The sequence below is a fragment of the Nannobrachium achirus genome (assembly GCF_963921795.1).
Source record: "Nannobrachium achirus genome assembly, chromosome: 11".
NCBI lineage: Eukaryota > Metazoa > Chordata > Actinopteri > Myctophiformes > Myctophidae > Nannobrachium > Nannobrachium achirus.
Genome location: NC_137820.1, coordinates 62978516 through 62997852, shown reverse-complemented (window position 1 = coordinate 62997852; position 19337 = coordinate 62978516). Strand labels below are relative to the sequence as shown.

At 42.1% G+C, this 19337-nt stretch overlaps 2 protein-coding genes across 2 annotated transcripts in view; both read right to left on the bottom strand.

Moving 5' to 3' along the window:
- LOC308293782 (G1/S-specific cyclin-D1-like) overlaps positions 1–19337 on the bottom strand; it is a gene marked incomplete at both ends in the record, with an annotated part of 63588 nt that overhangs the window by 34808 nt on the left and 9443 nt on the right. The gene's annotated exons all lie outside the window — the stretch shown is intronic.
- LOC308293615 (G1/S-specific cyclin-D1-like) lies at positions 10893–17577 on the bottom strand (the record flags this gene model as incomplete). The annotated part of the gene is made up of 5 exons (XM_080736210.1): positions 10893–11060; positions 11849–11997; positions 12108–12267; positions 14036–14123; positions 17525–17577. 5 exons carry the CDS (start codon positions 17575–17577, stop codon positions 10893–10895), a joined length of 618 nt encoding a protein of 205 aa, XP_080592336.1.

Below are 19337 nucleotides of genomic sequence, written 5' to 3'. Positions count from 1 at the left end.
AATATAGAGCCGTTTAACACTGTTACTGAACAAACACTCTAGATAGCAAAGACTACTGTCACATATTTACCAGTGTGAGTGAAGACGTACAGACGACAGAGCCACTCTCCTGTCCTCTCCTCTCGTGGTGTAAACACAGAGACAGAGAGGCACTTCCTGGTCGGGGGGGAATTCCTTGGCTACAGCGCCGTCTGTTGATGGGGACCTACAGATAGGTTCTGTCGGCTTGCAGTCTACTGCACTTCCAGGGGGTTGGGGGGGCTGGGCGGCTTCGCCGCCCAGCCTGGGCACGCTGTCTCCGGGTGTAGACGCTGGGTAGACGCCGTGTCTGCCTGGAGGTTGGAAAGAGGAAAAAAAAAAAAAAACAGCTGCTGGGCTGATGCATGCGTTCAATGCAATGTGAATGCATACATGTGTAGAAAGAAAGACAGATAGATAAATCCAATGAATTAAAATAGGAACAGCCAGAGTCTCATGACAGTACAGTTCACTGGTACAAGGTCAACTAAAAGGAGATCCCAGTAATGTTTTTGGCTTATTTCCACAGGGAAGTCATTCATGAATGAACGAATTATTGATATAGGACCATATAGGTACAGTGTCATTGACAGTACAGTTCACTGGTACAAGGTCAACTAAAAGGAGATCCCAGTAATGTTTTTGGCTTATTTCCACAGGGAAGTCATTCACGAATGAACTAATTATCGATATAGGACTGTCATAGGTATACAGTGTCATTGACAGTACAGTTCACTGGTACAAGCTCAACTAAAAGGTGATCCTAGAAAAGACTAAGTCAGGGGGAAACAATTTAAAAAATAAAACAATAAAAACAGCCGATCTACAAGGCTGCATGTGGGCTTGTGGATCAGCTGTTTTGGGTAAATGGTGGTTATTTATCTAATGCAGTATTGATCCCTTTATCGAGTGATTGATTGAAGACTTTATGACAAGTTTCATGACAGTACAGTTCACTGGTACAAGTTACTATCGAAACCTCGACCAGCTGTCTGTCTGTCCGTCACACTTTTGCCCTGCTCATATCTCTGCAACCGCTGCCACGATCCGTGCCAAATTTGGCACACACTGTCCTTGCCCTCCACCCATCGATTCTCACCCATGGCCCTCCTCTTCTAGTGCCACCATGAGGCAGAGTCGCAGCACGCTTGTAGATCGGCTATTTTTGCTTCTTTTGATTTGGAATCCTAAATGTAACATTTTGATTTAATGTCAAATGCATTTAGTTACTCATGTTAACTTTATGAACTTAAATACGTTGGACAAAAAAGGAATACATTTTAATACTACATACTAGGCTACTAATATAGACTGAAGTAAAGCGGGTTATGTTTGAATGTTTGGAATTGCAACATTTGACATTATTTATTTAATTAATTAATTAATTAATTAATTAATTGATTCATTTAATTAATTATTTCCCTGTCTGCACCAGGCCGAAAGGACACATTGGCCCCGGCATTGGCTGGGCTCACTGGTACAACTAACTTTCCCCCGACGGCGTAGGCTACTGATTCTTTAATTAATTAATTAATTGTCTCCTCTTTCTTTCTTTCATTCATTCATTCATTCATTCATTCATTCATAAATAAATAAATAAATAATTAAATAGCGGGGATCCCCGAGGGTGTCATCGCGTGCGGGGGGGCGAGCCTGATTATTATGTAAATGAGGCTAGAAAAAAGTAGTGGTCTGCGTTAATTACGTTAATGAGGGGTCTGCGTTAATTATGTTAATGAGGGGTGTGGTCTGCGTTAATTATGCTAATGAGGTTGGGGGCGTGGTCTGCATTAATTATGTTAATGAGGGGCGTGGTCTGCGTTAATTATGTTAATGAGCAAAAAAAAAGAAAAAAGGTGGTATGCGTTAAATATGTCAATGAGGGGTGTGGTCTGCGTTAATTATGCTAATGAGGTTGGGGGCATGGTCTGCATTAATTATGTTAATGAGGGGCGTGGTCTGCGTTAATTATGTTAATGAGCAAAAAAAAAAGGTCTGCGTTTATTATGTTAATGAGCTTGGGGGCATGGTTTGGAAATGCGTGTGGGCGTGGTGCGCATACATTATGCAAATGAGGGCGTTAAGGTAGGTTTCCCAGCGCGTAAAAAAAGCAGACGACCGTATGTAAATGAAGGGGAGGAGCTAAGTCGACTTAAAAAAATTGGGGGCGGTGCATGGTTTGGAAATGCGTGTGGGTGTGGTCCGCATAAATTATGCTAATGAGGCTGTTAAGTGGCGTTTCCCAGCGCGTAAAAAATGCAGGCGGCCGTATGTAAATGAAGGGGAGGAGCTTAGTCGACATATGCAAATTGGGGGCGGGGCGTGGTTTGGAAATGCGTGTGGGCGTGGTGCGCATACATTATGCAAATGAGGGCGTTAAGGTAGGTTTCCCAGCGCGTAAAAAAAGCAGACGACCGTATGTAAATGAAGGGGAGGAGCTAAGTCGACTTAAAAAAATTGGGGGCGGTGCATGGTTTGGAAATGCGTGTGGGTGTGGTCCGCATAAATTATGCTAATGAGGCTGTTAAGTGGCGTTTCCCCAGCGCGTAAAAAATGCAGGCGGCCGTATGTAAATGAAGGGGAGGAGCTTAGTCGACATATGCAAATTGGGGGCGGGGCGTGGTTTGGAAATGCGTGTGGGCGTGGTGCCATACATTATGCTCGCATACATTATGCTAATGAGGGCGTTAAGGTAGGTTTCCCAGCGCGTAAAAAAAGCAGACGACCGTATGTAAATGAAGGGGAGGAGCTTAGTCGACTTAAAAAAATTGAGGGCGGTGCATGGTTTGGAAATGCGTGTGGGTGTGGTCCGCATAAATTATGCTAATGAGGCTGTTAAGTGGCGTTTCCCAGCGCGTAAAAAATGCAGGCGGCCGTATGTAAATGAAGGGGAGGAGCTTAGTCGACATATGCAAATTGGGGCCGGGGCGTGGTTTGGAAATGCGTGTGGGCGTGGTGCCATACATTATGCTCGCATACATTATGCTAATGAGGGCGTTAAGGTAGGTTTCCCAGCGCGTAAAAAAAGCAGACGACCGTATGTAAATGAAGGGGAGGAGCTTAGTCGACTTAAAAAAATTGGGGGCGGTGCATGGTTTGGAAATGTATGCGGTGCATCTCGCTCTCGGAGCACTCGGTGCCGCGCCGTGAGCTTGTAGGTGTGCTATTTTTGGTTTATTTTTGTGGTTTCCTCCGCCACTGGTGTATGAATGTGTGGGTGAATGTAATGCACAATTTCTGTAAAGCGCTTTGGATAAAAGCGCTATATAAATGCACCATTTACCATTTACCATTTATCCATCAGCAAGGCAGCCATATCCTCGAGAGTCGAAGTGTTCCTTGCATCCATCCATGTTCCATTAGGTTCTAGTCTTTCCTCAGGTTCCTTGGCTGTTGCAAGCAGGTAGCAAGACATGCACTAGAAAGGTGCCTTGTTGGTCTCAGCAGTTGTACTTCTCTGCTACCAATGCTGTGTCTTGTTCTGTCAAGGTCTTTGCCTCTCCAAAGTTTGTTAGATATTGTATTCGGTCAGAAGCCATAGCTGCATGCTTAGTCCCCACCTGGCCCATGCAGTATATGTCAGTATATGGGTGTTTAAATGAGCAAATAAGACTATTTACGAATAAAAGTAACAAATACAATTACACAACAAAATCAAATGAGGGTTAATGTGATATTAACAATATCACATTGTTCACCCTTCTATTTAATCATTTTGGGGATGATGATGATGTTGTCATCTGCCCATTTATCAATTTTGTAAAAATAAATTGGTTGAACAGAACTCATATTTTGGGACCATCGCTCCATTGTTCACAATGGTTTGTAATGCAGGCTTGTGCAGGCTGCTACCCCAGGAAGTCATGTGATCCAAGATGGCCGCGGTGTGAATATGGTCTATTGGGAAACAATGGTTTCGTATTATTCTCTGGAATTTTTCCATTTCCAACAGCATTTCTGAAAATGTCTCCAGTGTGCTGGTGTCGTCTAGTGGACATTTGGAGCATAACATTTCAATACACAACACATTTAAGATTTCAATGCACTTTGCATTTTTGGATATATCTGTGCCTTTGGTCGGGTGTGATTCAATCCTTCTATCATAAAGGCTGTAACTAGTATACCACCAAATGATCACATAATTTGACCATAGATTATTTAACAGTGTTTTTCTTTTGTCAAAGTAATTTACAGAATATTGCATAATGTCCAATGAACGTAAAACACAGAGAGTTTTAATTAACCAGATGCAGCAGTGACTGGGTCCTTGGTACGTGTTTCCAGTTTGTAGGCTATATGGTCTGGTATCCATCGTCCCAGGCATACAGCTGCTTGTCTTTGGGGTGGTAGTGAAGGCTGCTGTGGCTGGTGTAGCGCTTAGGGAAGAACAGCACACTGCTCTCTTCACTGCAGGCAGATAGATTTAGTATATTAAAAGAAAGAAAGAAAGAAAGAAAGACAGAAAGAAAGAAAGAAAGAATTGTGAGATGGTTTTGTCACAGAGAAATTATAGGCTAAATAAAGATTTTTGGGGCAAGAGAGAACCCACAGAGTCCCTGGAATCCACTTTGAGAAACACTGGCGTAGGGGAACCCGAGTGCACCCTGACATCTCAAACGAATTCCTCCTAAAACCTGGTGTTAGAAAAACAAACACAGGATTTGTTTTAGTTTTTTTGGAATTCCTGTGTTTGCACTCATATTCTGCTAGTAGGGAAGAAGAAGAAGAGGAACAAAAAATGCACTTGAACCGTAACAACACCAACCCCTTCCTTCCTCTGTGTTTAACAATAATACATTTCAATTTATAATCTCAAAAAGAAACGCAAAATGCCTGGCCTGACACGCATAACCTCCTCACCCACTACACCTGTATCGGGTTCAGCTCTTATTACAACCTCAAAACTAAATGTGTTCCTCGAGCTCGACGCCGAGTCGAGTTCAGTATATCCACATCATGTTCATGTTGTATTGTTTTTGAAATGTGAAAAAGTAACTGTTAACTCAGGCAGACGTTCACATTTGGAAGGTGCAGGGTAAAAAAAAAAAGAAGACATGAATGAGTCTGAATCTGCTAGGGATAATACTTGGACGTTTTATTTACCGACTTTTCCCTCTTTATCGAGCTCTGTGCAGTTATTATTACTTATTGAACTGAGCCGCCCATGGTCTGAAATGCCCTGTATCCCAAACTACACTACAGCGTACGCAAACGTGTCTCGTTGTGCTATACAAGAGAAGTGGACTATCTTGTTGTTTTCTTTATCCGTTAATTATCGTACGTGGCACAATATATTTGTATATACTCGAGGTTGCTAACCACTTAGCCATAAAGAAACGCTTTTTAGAGGTTGCATTTCCATAGTCAAGCCGAGCGCGGACCCTTTGGTCCACATCTGATGTTCTTGTGGTTCTCTCAAGAGTTCCGGAACCATGTTGGAATCTGATTTGCCCATGTTTAGGCAGCCATGAGGCAGTCGGGTGTTTGTCTATGTATATATGTATGTTTGTACGTATGTGTGTACCCCGTTATAGTTAGAAATCAGATGGTTTGGAAATGCAGTCCTCATGGTTGTGCCTGACAACTTGGTTTTAGGTTAACTATGGCTCCCCCTTGTGACTGAACACTGTCATAGACTCATTTTGTTATTCATTCCTTTGCTTTGGTTTGTTTTTATATCCACGTTTGTTTTTTGTTTGTTCTTTTGTATTCCGTTTTATCTGTCATGGTATTGACAGGTCATTGAGCTGGCTCCTCCAAGCATTAGAAGTTCTCAAATGTTGGAAGAATATCGGAAATCTAACTGATTTCCTTTTTTGAATGGAGTTACGTGATAATTAGCAGTATACAAAGATGTGTCGCTGTTGCACCAGAGGGGTATAGAGGTTAGCAGTAGGATGTCTCCACCATGTGGTCTACATCATTATGCGTCTTTCCGGCACAGCTGAGCTTCTATTGGCTGGATAGATGCAGGGTTCAAATTCCACATGGACTGTTGTAACCAGGTGTGAGAGAAATCGGAACTACGGTTGAAGTCATTTGCTCTGTGTTAACTTTTATTAAGAATTACTGTAGCAACTAATGCACTTGGAATGGACAATGATGAAGGTTGAGACATGTTTAAATTCATGCTGAGTTAACTACAGGGTCCCCAGCTTCCTTTAGTCACTGACGCTAAACCAACGCAACACATCAGCTCACTCGCAAATCTAAACTTCTCCCCAGGTGACTTGTCAAATGTATCTCTCCTTTTGCCGACAGTCTGAATATGTTGTCCGTGGTCCCCATTGCAGTGCATCGAAGATGGGCCATTTCATGTTGCTCGCGGGAAGCACACTGTTGAATTAAATTACATTGGGCGCAGGAATTGCACAGCAGCCCATTTTAGTTTTTTAGTGGTTTCAGGCAGCCAATCAGGATTTAGGTCATCTCTCATCTACCCTCTGTTGGGTCGCATTCAGGAACTTCAGACTAAGCAGAGCCTTAATTGGATAGTTTTGGTCAGGATGTGTGGACTGGAGCCATAGATTAATCATTTTGGGCGGGTTGTGTTGACCGTGCTGTGGACTTCTCTGCTCTAGAACAAAACTATTGGCTCCTTGAATTCATCAGGTGTGAGGGGGGACGGACGGAGGACCCAGAATATCACTAGTTAATCTGTAAGAGTACTGATCGCCACTGGAATCTGAAATGACCAAACTCTTGTCTCTGTATGGCCCTGTTGCCAACCGAAGGAAATTCACCACATTCTGTTCTCAAGAGCATGGCATGAAGTAAATGCTTGTTTTTATTTTTGATGTAAATAAAGTTTGCATTACTAAAAAGCTGCTTAATTCTGTTTTATCTGATGAAGATGGGAGTTAACGATGCCCCCTGTCAGGCTTCTGTAGCTGTACTACTGAAGCTGAATGTTGAGGGAAATGGGAGAGGGGGGGGATACACTGTTTTGTATTGAATTCAAATGCCAGTAGTGTTTACATTGTTGCTCTTCAGTTTTATGTGTATACCGTAATCCATAGTGGAAAATAAAGGCTGTTTTGAGTTGTTTTCTAACAAACTAGCTCTGGTCTCTTATAGTTTTCATTTGTTTTGTTTCCATGTAGCTGCATAGGAACAGAAACATTTGTCTCCAGTCAAATCAGATCTGCATGACAAATATCTAATCATGGAAAGCTCATTCTTGACAGACTAGTGAAAATGTATTTTATTTTGTATACTGCTCAAAGAATTAATTCTTTGAGCAGTACTACAATATACTACTCAAATTAAGGGAACATTTTGTTCCCTTAAATTATTTGAGCAGTACATTTCCCCCGATAGGCCTCTGTCCTCATTATAATCACGTCATGAACTACAGTACATGAATTGTTGTGTCACTATTCTGGGGGTGAAAATTTGGCAAAGTAGCAGACACTGGGTCCAGTTGGGTCCTATTTCTATTGTATTATTATTAGTGAATGGGTTCCAAGATTGGTAGTTGAGTAATATTTGACTAGGAGTTCTGCACTGTCTCAAGAACTGTCTGGGGTTGAGATGCTTGGGTTCATGTGGTTTAACTCTCAATTGTTGTCTCTCCAGCCTACACAACACTGCACCACAGCTACTGCATCGGGGCACAAATACATTTCCAGTTATTTTGTCACAGTCAGCTATGGAGGATTGGAACATAATTATACAGCAATTGTGAGCAATTTTACGTACCTGGAAGTGTACAAGAGTACAAATGTGACAATTTGGCTACATTTGTACACTGAGTTACAAATGGATAATGACAAGTCATAATGACCAAAATGAGGCTTTAATGAGGCCTAGTCACACAGCATGGAACAATGAGGTATAACAAGTATTTATCAACCCATAAATCTATTATCATTTTTTTCTCCACTTTGTTTTAGAACAGAAATTGCAGCATCACGTTATATAATATAAAAACAATATCACAATGCCAATAAAAAACATTAACATTTTCTATGAGAAAATTAAACCCTAGAACATGGGATTATATTGGCAGTGTCTTTATAAAACAAATTCATCCACGATATAGCAGCAAACACGTTGAGAAAAGAAGCAGACTTTTCTTAAAGGGATGGCAACTTGGTATAGCCTTTTTTTTCTTATCACACATGCAATGTGTGGGAATAGATACAGGTAAGTTAACTGGAGAAAAAACATCCCATTATCTTTACTCTTGCACCTAACTCAGGGGTTGGCAACCCAAAATGTTGAAAGAGCCATATTGGACCAAAAACACCCAAAACAAATCTGTCTGGAGCCGCAAAAAATTATAAAAGCCTTAAATATCGTCGTTGTTGGGTGGAAACCTTGTCTGTCCAAAACTTCGTTTTGTATTTATCATTTACAAAAATGAACTAAACTAGTGAAAACAGCCGATCTACAAGCACACAACGCCTCGCACCGCGAGGCGTTGTGTGCTTGTAGATCTGCTGTTTTCACTACTTTTGTGCGTCAGTCTTGTATGATGAAGCAGGGCTTTACTTTGCGAAAAAAAAAAAAACATACAAATTTGAAACTTGGAGATAACAAGGTTTCTGCCCCAAAGTGACGATAAAAAAAATCTTTTTTCCATTTTCATACATCTCTGAGAAAGCTCCAGGGAGCCACTAGGGTGGCGCTAAAGAGCCGCATGCGGCTCTAGAGCCACGGGTTGCTGACCCCCGACCTAACTCATCACTGACACGTGGCGTTGGTCAAGGCTGCATGTGATAGCTTCTTTTTGCTTGATGTAAATGTCACATCATCTAGAAATTGCATCCACACAATATTAAAAATGCTAAATCAAGTAAGAAAAAAGCAAATAAAATTCAAGATGTCACAGTATACCTTCATGAAACGGTGTCAGTCTGAAGCCTAATTTATACATTGTTGTATGACTGTGTTTCTCGCTGAAGAATAATGTTTAAATTAGCTGAGGACTCACAAGCAGCTTATCATTTCAGGCTGTGGCAGTCAAGTGATCCATGACTTGATTCTGTTGCTCGTCTCACATCTCCTCTACAAGACTGTTTCTTCTCCTGACCCTTTCCCACTGAGCACAACTTAAACAACAAAACGTGTGTAAAAAAGGTTTTGCTAGCCCTTTCTTTTATAGCATCACAGGACAAATTTGTATGTTTTCTTTAGGCCTATGTATCAATTTCCCCATGTTTTTCAATGGCACATGTTGCTATTTTGTAGAAAGGATTTTTTTTGGTGTTTTCCGTTTCATTGTCCTTTAGGCAGTTAGATTCTTCATAACTCAAGGGCCTACAAAATCTGACCAAAGCCCATTGTATAAAGCTAAGAAGCTTAGACGTCAGTCGATCAATGAGGCTGTTTTTCTTCATTCCTGACAAAGTGATTTATCAGATATAGACGGATTTCTTTTGAGAGATGCAAGTTGGTGATTGTGTTTAGGAAGACAGAACTACAAGTATTTCCCCCTTCCTCAACCATACTTAAGCCGAAGCCTAGAATTATCGAATGCTTTAACCAGTGAAAAATACAAGCTCACAGCCGCACTTGTAGATCTGCTATTTTTGAAAAAGTTGTGAAAATGTGTGCAAATCTTTTAATGTATTTTCAAAGCGAACGTTTGTAACTCAAATGTTGCTTCTGGGTGGTCCCTGGAACTAAATATTTTGAGATGGGGGTCTGTGGCCAAATAAATATCATTTATGGGGTCCTTCACATGAAAAGGTTTGAGAACCACTGACATAGTAGTCTCTCAAAAACAAAGTTAAGTGAAAAAGACCTTTTCTTTGACGATGGCTGGCCAGATTGCTGACATAAAGAAGGATTCAAAAGACACTTATAGAATCAGGTCAAAATTCTAATGTTCATGATTTTTCAAAAATAGATCTACAAGCTCACAGCGCGGCACCGAGTGCCGCGCTGTGAGCTTGTATATCTGCTATTTTTCAATAGTTAAAGCATAAAATAATAATAATACACTATAATGTGTACCCGTTCTACTAAATGCTGTTGACACCCGAGCTCTCCAGAAAGGGTGGACATTTTGTTTCAGTCAAACGACAGACTCCCAAATGTGGCACAGTAATTCTTCAATTAATTGATTTGTCTTCTCTTCCGCCATAATTGTTGTGTGAATTCAAATCTAGGCTGGATCCAAATGGCTGCAAGGCGGAGGGAGACATTGTGACACAGTAATATTCTTTGACATTGTCAGAAACAAATGGGATAATACCTTAAAAAGGTGAATTCATACTTTTGGGCCACACTAGCATTATGTCTGCTCCAAAAGGTAGTTGTATTGTCTTCTAATGTCTTCAAACACTCATAGCTATGTACAACCTACAACAAAGGCAGGGTAGGTAGACCGTATCTAAACAGCAGGTAAAACCCAGTTTAAACTCATCTTTTAGTTTCAGCTCTTTCCTCAGAAAACAGCTCAGAATTCTGTTAAAATGCTCAAAAACTGTCCCAAGTTATGAGAGAATGTCTCCCAGCACTGGTCCCACGATTATTGAACTTCCTGAACGTCAGAAGTTTGTATCCACTCCACCGCTTTATTTACTCACACGGTCTCTCTCACTAAATCTCGCTCAAAAATGTCATTCCAATCTGAAAGAATGGAAGATAATTGGCAGACAAATCTGTTTCCTCGTTTCCAGTTTTGTTCGTCCACTCTCTGATTGATTAAAGACAGGCAGAGGACTGCTCCCTGCGTCATCTTAACTCTATGAATGTCCCACAACACAAACGCACATGTACAAACACGTGATTGTGTGTATGTCTGTGTTTGTAGGTAGGTATACAGTGCCTAAAGAGGTATACCATCCATGTAATCAGTCCAAGCTCTTCTACCCTTACTCTACCCTCAGAGAGCAACTCTGAGACACAGTCCAGGTCTCTGCTCAGATATTGACGTCCCGGACATCGGTGGGTGTGGTCGAGAGGTCAAGGCCCTCCGCATCTCCGATGCTCTTGGTTTCTGTGGTTACAGTGTGTGGCTGTTGTTGCGCTTGCCGGAGACTAGTTTCCAACAGCGACTCAATTTGTTCCTGACACGCCCTGAGACAATCCTAAAGACATGGAGAGACAAACAGACAGGCACTTTAATTCAGATACCAAGTGGCTGTGGTCTTTGGTTTGGCTGAGTTGGGTTCTCATGCATGTGGGAAATATATTGGCCACACGGCCAAAAAAATAAATATGTTTTGGTATGCGGCCAGGTCTAGTAGGCATGGCTCAGGGAGGAGGACGCCCCTGCCATGCATAGTCCACTATGGGCATCCTAAGGGTGCGATAGGCCTAGTAGTGTGTGTGGGTGTGGGGGTGTGAAAGAGTGAGTGGAAATGTATTTGATCCATATGATGTAACACATATTTGTATTATTATTGTGTGATGTATGCTGTAGTAATAAAATTTTAAATCAAATCAAATCAATCAGTTGTACTATACAGGAATAAAAAGCTTCAATTGCAAAAAGCACACACATCCGAATTCCTCAAACACTGCCATGTATTTGATGAATATTCAGCAAACACTGAGGGGCCCTTTCCAAAGGGTTCTTTCTCCAGCCTATGCGATGTTTCTTGGAACCTTGGTTCGTTCTTGCAAACCGGCGTTTCCACCAGATTGAACCAGAGCCATTGTCCCCCAGTTCAGATGGTGGTTCACTGGGAAAAAAACAAGGATTTTGTGGTTCCCGTTCCGAACCAACTTTTACGGTTTGGAACCAACTCGGTTCTCTGTGAAAAAGCTCACCTCTGGTTCATCCCATAGATGGGAGAAAGAACCCAGACCAGTTCTTTGCTGGTGGAAAAGGCCCCTGAGAGTAAAGAATGGATGGATGTATAAATCTACCTACCGGATCACTCCTGATGATCTGTGCCAGTCGCTCTGTTAGTTTCTGCGATGTCATGGTGTTGCCCACCATTCTAAGCTGTAAGCCCTCTACCGCAGCTGCCATACTGCCTGCTGCAACCATGGAGGGAGGGTTGGCTATGAATTTAACATCTGAGGATAACAACCAGAGATATGGTTAATAAAGTGCTGTTTTAATAGAGAGTGAAAACAAGAACATAGTAAAAAAAAAGGATTAGTACAACAAACAAATAAAAAAGTACCTGTAGCACATAACGCCACAAACGTCTGCGCGTGCTTCCTCAGGATTGGTCTGTGCTCTTTCCTGATTTGCAGCTGGGACAGGAAGTGGTCGATGAAGTCAAGGGGCGTCACGGCAGCCAAGTCCCACTTCAGTTTACTCAAAACCATCAGTTCCATTTGCTGTGAAGTGAAGAAGAGGGAGAGAGCAGGGACGGAACATGAGGGATAGAAAGCATTAGATCAGGGGTTTTCAAAGTGGGTGACGGGGAACCCCGGGGTGCCGTGACGGCAGTCCAGGGGTGCCGCGAGATCATTTGATAATATTTGGAATCTATTTGGACACTTGAAAAAATATTTAGTATCATTTTAAACTTGAAGTACAAAGTTATTTTCAGTCAGTTCTCACCAAAATGGTTATTATCTCAACGTTTTCCTCGCAACATAATCACTAAAATATCGTCACTGTCGGGCAGAAACCTCGTATCTCCAAGTTTCAAATGTGTGCGTCTTTTAGTAAAGCAAGCCCTGCTTCATCATACAAGACTGTCGCACAAAAATAGTGAAAACAGCCGATCTACAAGCACACAACGCCTCGCATTGTAGATCTGCTGTTTTAACTAGTTTAGTACATTTTATAGATGATAAATACAAAACGAACGGTTTTGGACATACAAGGTTTCCACCCGACAATGACGATATGCTATAAATATAAGGTGCTGACCAGGAGTGAAAATTATAATGTAGGGGTGCCTCGGATTAAAAAATATATTTATGGGGTGCCCTGAGACCAATAAGTTTGGGAACCCCTGCATTAGATGAAAGGAGAAGAGCTCAAGTAGTGGGAGGCATGTAGGGTGGAAGGTGCTTATTGGGTTGATGTACGTATTGCTTTGCTTGTTGTGGTTCGCTTTGGATTGGGAGCTTCTGCTAAATGCCTATTGATATCTCTATGCAGTTGATGTATTGATGTTGATTGAGTCCCATGAGAAGTGTCAGCCATCCATAAGATGTACGCTACTCTCATGACTAATCACATTGATTGTTGTATGGCCTTGCTTATTGGGTTGATGTATGTATTGCTTTGCTTGTTGTGGGTCGCTTTGGATTGGGAGCTTCTGCTAAATGCCTAAACTGGAGCCAGGAGGTATGCGGTCAGCCTATAGGCTTGACTCAGGGAAAAGGACGCCCCTGCCTTGCACAGTCCCATGAGAAGTCTGCCATCCATAAGATGAACGATACTCTCATGACTAATTGGAAATGACGCAAGTTCGGGGACTGATCAACCTGAGCTGGCCGCCTCCGGCGAGTTTGTGTATAATGGCCGAAACACCCTAAGACCTGGAGGAACACTACTGATGATGCGTCCTAAATTAAAACCTAACCCCAGCCCACGCATCCATCATTCACCACCAAGATGACACACACACACACGCACGCACACACACACACACACAGTCAGTGACCCACAGGCCCAAAAGCTCAAGGAGTAGGGACCGTGTCACAATATAGAGAGAGCTATTTGATTGAAACTTACTAAATGAAACTAAATGAATATACAGCACAAGCAGCATTCCCCTAATGTAAAAAAGAGAGGAAAAAACAAAATGCTGACATTGATGTGACTCCCTTCTAAATAATAGGACTTGTTGTGGCATTGGGTTCAGCCCTCTGTTCAACTCAGTGAGTTGAGAATGGAAACACTGCCCTCATGTGGATTCTTTCATATCACACTGTAACACTGTTACTGAACAAACACAAAGACTACTGTCACATATTTACCAGTGTGAGTGAAGACGTACAGACGACAGAGCCACTCTCCTGTCCTCTCCTCTCCTCTCGTGGTGTAAACACAGAGACAGAGAGGCACTTCCTGGTCGGGGGGGAATTCCTTGGCTACAGCGCCGCCTGTTGATGGGGACCTACAGAGTAGGCTTGCAGTCTACTGCACTTCCAGGGGGTTGGGGGGCTGGGCGGCTTCGCCGCCCAGCCTGGGCACGCTGTCCGGGGGGTAGACGCTGGGTAGACGCCGTGTCTGCCTGGAGGTTGGAAAGAGGGAAAAAAAGAAAAAAAAAACAGCTGCTGGGCTGATGCATGCGTTCAATGCAATGTGAATGCATACATGTGTAGAAAGAAAGACAGATAGATAAATCCAATGAATTAAAATAGGAACAGCCAGAGTCTCATGACAGTACAGTTCACTGGTACAAGGTCAACTAAAAGGAGATCCCAGTAATGTTTTTGGCTTATTTCCACAGGGAAGTCATTCATGAATGAACGAATTATTGATATAGGACCATATAGGTACAGTGTCATTGACAGTACAGTTCACTGGTACAAGGTCAACTAAAAGGAGATCCCAGTAATGTTTTTGGCTTATTTCCACAGGGAAGTCATTCACGAATGAACTAATTATCGATATAGGACTGTCATAGGTATACAGTGTCATTGACAGTACAGTTCACTGGTACAAGCTCAACTAAAAGGTGATCCTAGAAAAGACTAAGTCAGGGGGAAACAATTTAAAAAATAAAACAATAAAAACAGCCGATCTTCAAGGCTGCATGTGGGCTTGTGGATCAGCTGTTTTGGGTAAATGTGGGTTATTTATCTAATGCAGTATTGATCCCTTTATCGAGTGATTGATTGAAGACTTTATGACAAGTTTCATGACAGTACAGTTCACTGGTACAAGTTACTATCGAAACCTCGACCAGCTGTCTGTCTGTCCGTCCGTCACACTTTTGCCCTGCTCATATCTCTGCAACCGCTGCCACGATCCGTGCCAAATTTGGCACACACTGTCCTTGCCCTCCACCCATCGATTCTCACCCATGGCCCTCCTCTTCTAGTGCCACCATGAGGCCGAGTCGCAGCACGCTTGTAGATCGGCTATTTTTGCTTCTTTTGATTTGGAATCCTAAATGTAACATTTTGATTTAATGTCAAATGCATTTAGTTACTCATGTTAACTTTATGAACTTAAATACGTTGGACAAAAAAGGAATACATTTTAATACTACTATACTAGGCTACTAATATAGACTGAAGTAAAGCGGGTTATGTTTGAATGTTTGGAATTGCAACATTTGACATTATTTATTTAATTAATTAATTAATTAATTGATTCATTTAATTAATTATTTCCCTGTCTGCACCAGGCCGAAAGGACACACTGGTACAACTAACTTTCCCCCGACTGCGTACGGATTCTTTAATTAATTACTTAATTAATTAATTAATTAATTATGGCCCCGCCCCCTGCATTGGCTGGGCTCACTGGTACAACTAAGTTTCCCCCGACTGCGTAGGCTTCTGATTCTTTAATTAATTAATTAATTGCCTCCTCTTTCTTTCTTTCATTCATTCATTCATTAATTCATTCATTCATTCATTCATTCATTCATAAATAAATAAATAAATAAATAAATAAATAAATAAATAGCGGGGATCCCCGAGGGTGTCATCGCGTGCGGGGCGGCGAGCCTGATTATTATGTAAATGAGGCTATGAGGTTGGGGTGTGGTCTGCATTAATTATGTTAATGAGGGGTGTGGTCTGCGTTAATTATGCTAATGAGGTTGGGGGTGTGGTCTGCGTTAATTATGTTAATGAGCACCAAAAAAAAATAAAAAAAGGTCTGCGTTCATTATTTTAATGAGCTTGGGGCATGGTTTGGAAATGCGTGTGGGCGTGGTGCGCATACATTATGCAAATGAGGGCGTTAAGGTAGGTTTCCCAGCGCGTAAAAAAAGCAGACGACCGTATGTAAATGAAGGGGAGGAGCTTAGTCGACTTAAAAAAATTGGGGGCGGTGCATGGTTTGGAAATGCGTGTGGTCTGCATAAATTATGCTAATGAGGCTTTTAAGTGGCATTTCCCAGCGCGTAAAAAATGCAGGCGGCCGTATGTAAATGAAGGGGAGGAGCTTAGTTGACATATGCAAATTGGGGGCGGGGCGTGGTTTGGAAATGCGTGTGGGCGTGGTGCGCATACATTATGCTCGCATACATTATGCTAATGAGGGCGTTAAGGTAGGTTTCCCAGCGCGTAAAAAAAGCAGACGACCGTATGTACATGAAGGGGAGGAGCTTAGTCGACTTAAAAAAATTGGGGGCGGTGCATGGTTTGGAAATGCGTGTGGGTGTGGTCTGCATAAATTATGCTAATGAGGCTGTTAAGTGGCATTTCCCAGCGCGTAAAAAATGCAGGCGGCCGTATGTAAATGAAGGGGAGGAGCTTAGTTGACATATGCAAATTGGGGGCGGGGCGTGGTTTGGAAATGCGTGTGGGCGTGGTGCGCATACATTATGCTCGCATACATTATGCTAATGAGGGCGTTAAGGTAGGTTTCCCAGCGCGTAAAAAAAGCAGACGACCGTATGTACATGAAGGGGAGGAGCTTAGTCGACTTAAAAAAATTGGGGGCGGTGCATGGTTTGGAAATGCGTGTGGGCGTGGTCCGCATAAATTATGCTAATGAGGCTGTTAAGTGGCATTTCCCAGCACGTAAAAAATGCAGGCGGCCGTATGTAAATGAAGGGGAGGAGCTTAGTTGACATATGCAAATTGGGGGCGGGGCGTGGTTTGGAAATGCGTGTGGGCGTGGTGCGCATACATTATGCTCGCATACATTATGCTAATGAGGGCGTTAAGGTAGGTTTCCCAGCGCGTAAAAAAAGCAGACGACCGTATGTACATGAAGGGGAGGAGCTTAGTCGACTTAAAAAAATTGGGGGCGGTGCATGGTTTGGAAATGCACATATTCTGCTAGTAGGGAAGAAGAAGAAGAGGAACAAAAAATGCACTTGAACCGTAACAACACCAACCCCTTCCTTCCTCTGTGTTTAACAATAATACATTTCAATTTATAATCTAAAAAAGAAATGCAAAATGCCTGGCCTGACACGCATAACCTCCTCACCCACTACACCTGTATCGGGTTCAGCTCTTATTACAACCACAAAACTAAATGTGTTCCTCGAGCTCGACGCCGAGTCGAGTTCAGTATATCCACATCATGTTCATGTTGTATTGTTTTTGAAATGTGAAAAGTAACTGTTAACTCAGGCAGACGTTCACATTTGGAAGGTGCAGGGTAAAAAAAAAGAAGACATGAATGAGTCTGAATCTGCTAGGGATAATACTTGGAAGTTTTATTTACCGACTTTTCCCTCTTTAAACGAGCTCTGTTACAGTTTAATCTTATTGAACGGAGCCCATGGTCTGAAATGCCCTGTATCCTAAAAACTACACTACAGCGTACGCAAGCGTGTCTCGTTGTGCTATACAAGAGAAGTGGACTATCTTGTTGTTTTCTTTATCCGTTAATTATCGTACGTGGCACAATATATTTGTATATACTCGAGGTTGCTAACCACTTAGCCATAAAGAAACGCTTTTTAGAGGTTGCATTTCCATAGTCAAGCCGAGCGCAGACCCTTTGGTCCACATCTGATGTTCTTGTGGTTCTCTCAAGAGTTCCGGAACCATGTTGGAATCTGATTTGCCCATGTTTAGGCAGCCATGAGGCAGTCGGGTGTTTGTCTATGTATATATGTAGCCTATGTTTGTACGTATGTGTGTACCCGTTATAGTTAGAAATCAGATGGTTTGGAAATGCAGTCCTCATGGTTGTGCCTGATAACTTGGTTTTAGGTTAACTATGGCTCCCCCTTGTGACTGAACACTGTCATAGACTCATTTTGTTATTCATTGCTTTGCTTTCGTTTGTTTTTATATCCACGTTTGTTTTTTGTTTGTTCTTTTGTATTCCGTTTTATCTGTCATGGTATTGACAGGTCATTGAGCTGGCTCCTCCAAGCATTAGAAGTTCTCAAATGTTGGAAGAATATCGGAAATCTAACCGATTTCCTTGTTTGAATGGAGTTACGTGATAATTAGCAGCATACAAAGATGTGTCGCTGTTGCACCAGAGGGGTATAGAAATTAGCAGTAGGATGTGTCCACCATGTGGTCTACACCATTATGCGTCTTTCCGGCACAGCTGAGCTTCTATTGGCTGGATAAATGCAGGGTTCAAATTCCACGTGGACTGTTGTAACCAGGTGTGAGAAAAATCGGAACTACGGTTGAAGTAATTTGCTCTGTGTTAACTTTAATTAAGAATTACTGTAGCAACTAATGCACTTGGAATGGACAATGATGAAGGTTGAGACATGTTTAAATTCATGCTGAGTTAACTACAGGGTCCCCAGCTTCCTTTAGTCACTGGCACTAAACCAACGCAACACATCAGCTCACTCACATATCTAAACTTCTCCCCAGGTGACTTGTCAAATGTATCTCTCCTTTTGCCGACAGTCTGAATATGTTGTCCGTGGTCCCCATTGCAGTGCATCGAAGATGGGCCGTTTTATGTCGTTCGCAGGAAGCACACCGTTGAATTAAATTACATTGGGCGCAGGAATTGCACAGCAGCCCATTTTAGTTTTTTTGTGGTTTCAGGCAGCCAATCAGGATTTAGGTCATCTCTCATCTACCCTCTGTTGGGTCGCATTCAGGAACTTCAGACTAAGCAGAGCCTTAATTGGATAGTTTTGGTCAGGATGTGTGGACTGGAGCCATAGATTAATCATTTTGGGCGGGTTGTGTTGACCGTGCTGTGGACTTCTCTTCTCTAGAACAAAACTATTGGCTCCTTGAATTCATCAGGTGTGAGGGGGGACGGACGGAGGACCCAGAATATCACTAGTTAATTTGTAAGAGTACTGATCGCCACTGGAATCTGAAATGACCAAACTCTTGTCTCTGTATGGCCCTGTTGCCAACCGAAGGAAATTCACCACATTCTGTTCTCAAGAGCATGGCATGAAGTAAATGCTTGTTTTTATTTTTGATGTAAATAAAGTTTGCATTACTAAAAAGCTGCTTAATTCTGTTTTATCTGATGAAGATGGGAGTTAATGATGCCCCCTGTCAGGCTTCTGTAGCTGTACTACTGAAGCTGAATGTTGAGGGAAATGGGAGAGGGGGGGGAGACACTGTTTTGTATTGAATTCAAATGCCAGTAGTGTTTACATTGTTGCTCTTCAGTTTTATGTGTATACCGTAATCCATAGTGGAAAATAAAGGCTGTTTTGAGTTGTTTTCTAACAAACTAGCTCTGGTCTCTTATAGTTTTCATTTGTTTTGTTTCCATGTAGCTCCATAATAAGAACAGAAATATTTGTCTCCAGTCAAATCAGATCTGCATGACATATCTAATCATGGAAAGCTCGTTCTTGACAGAC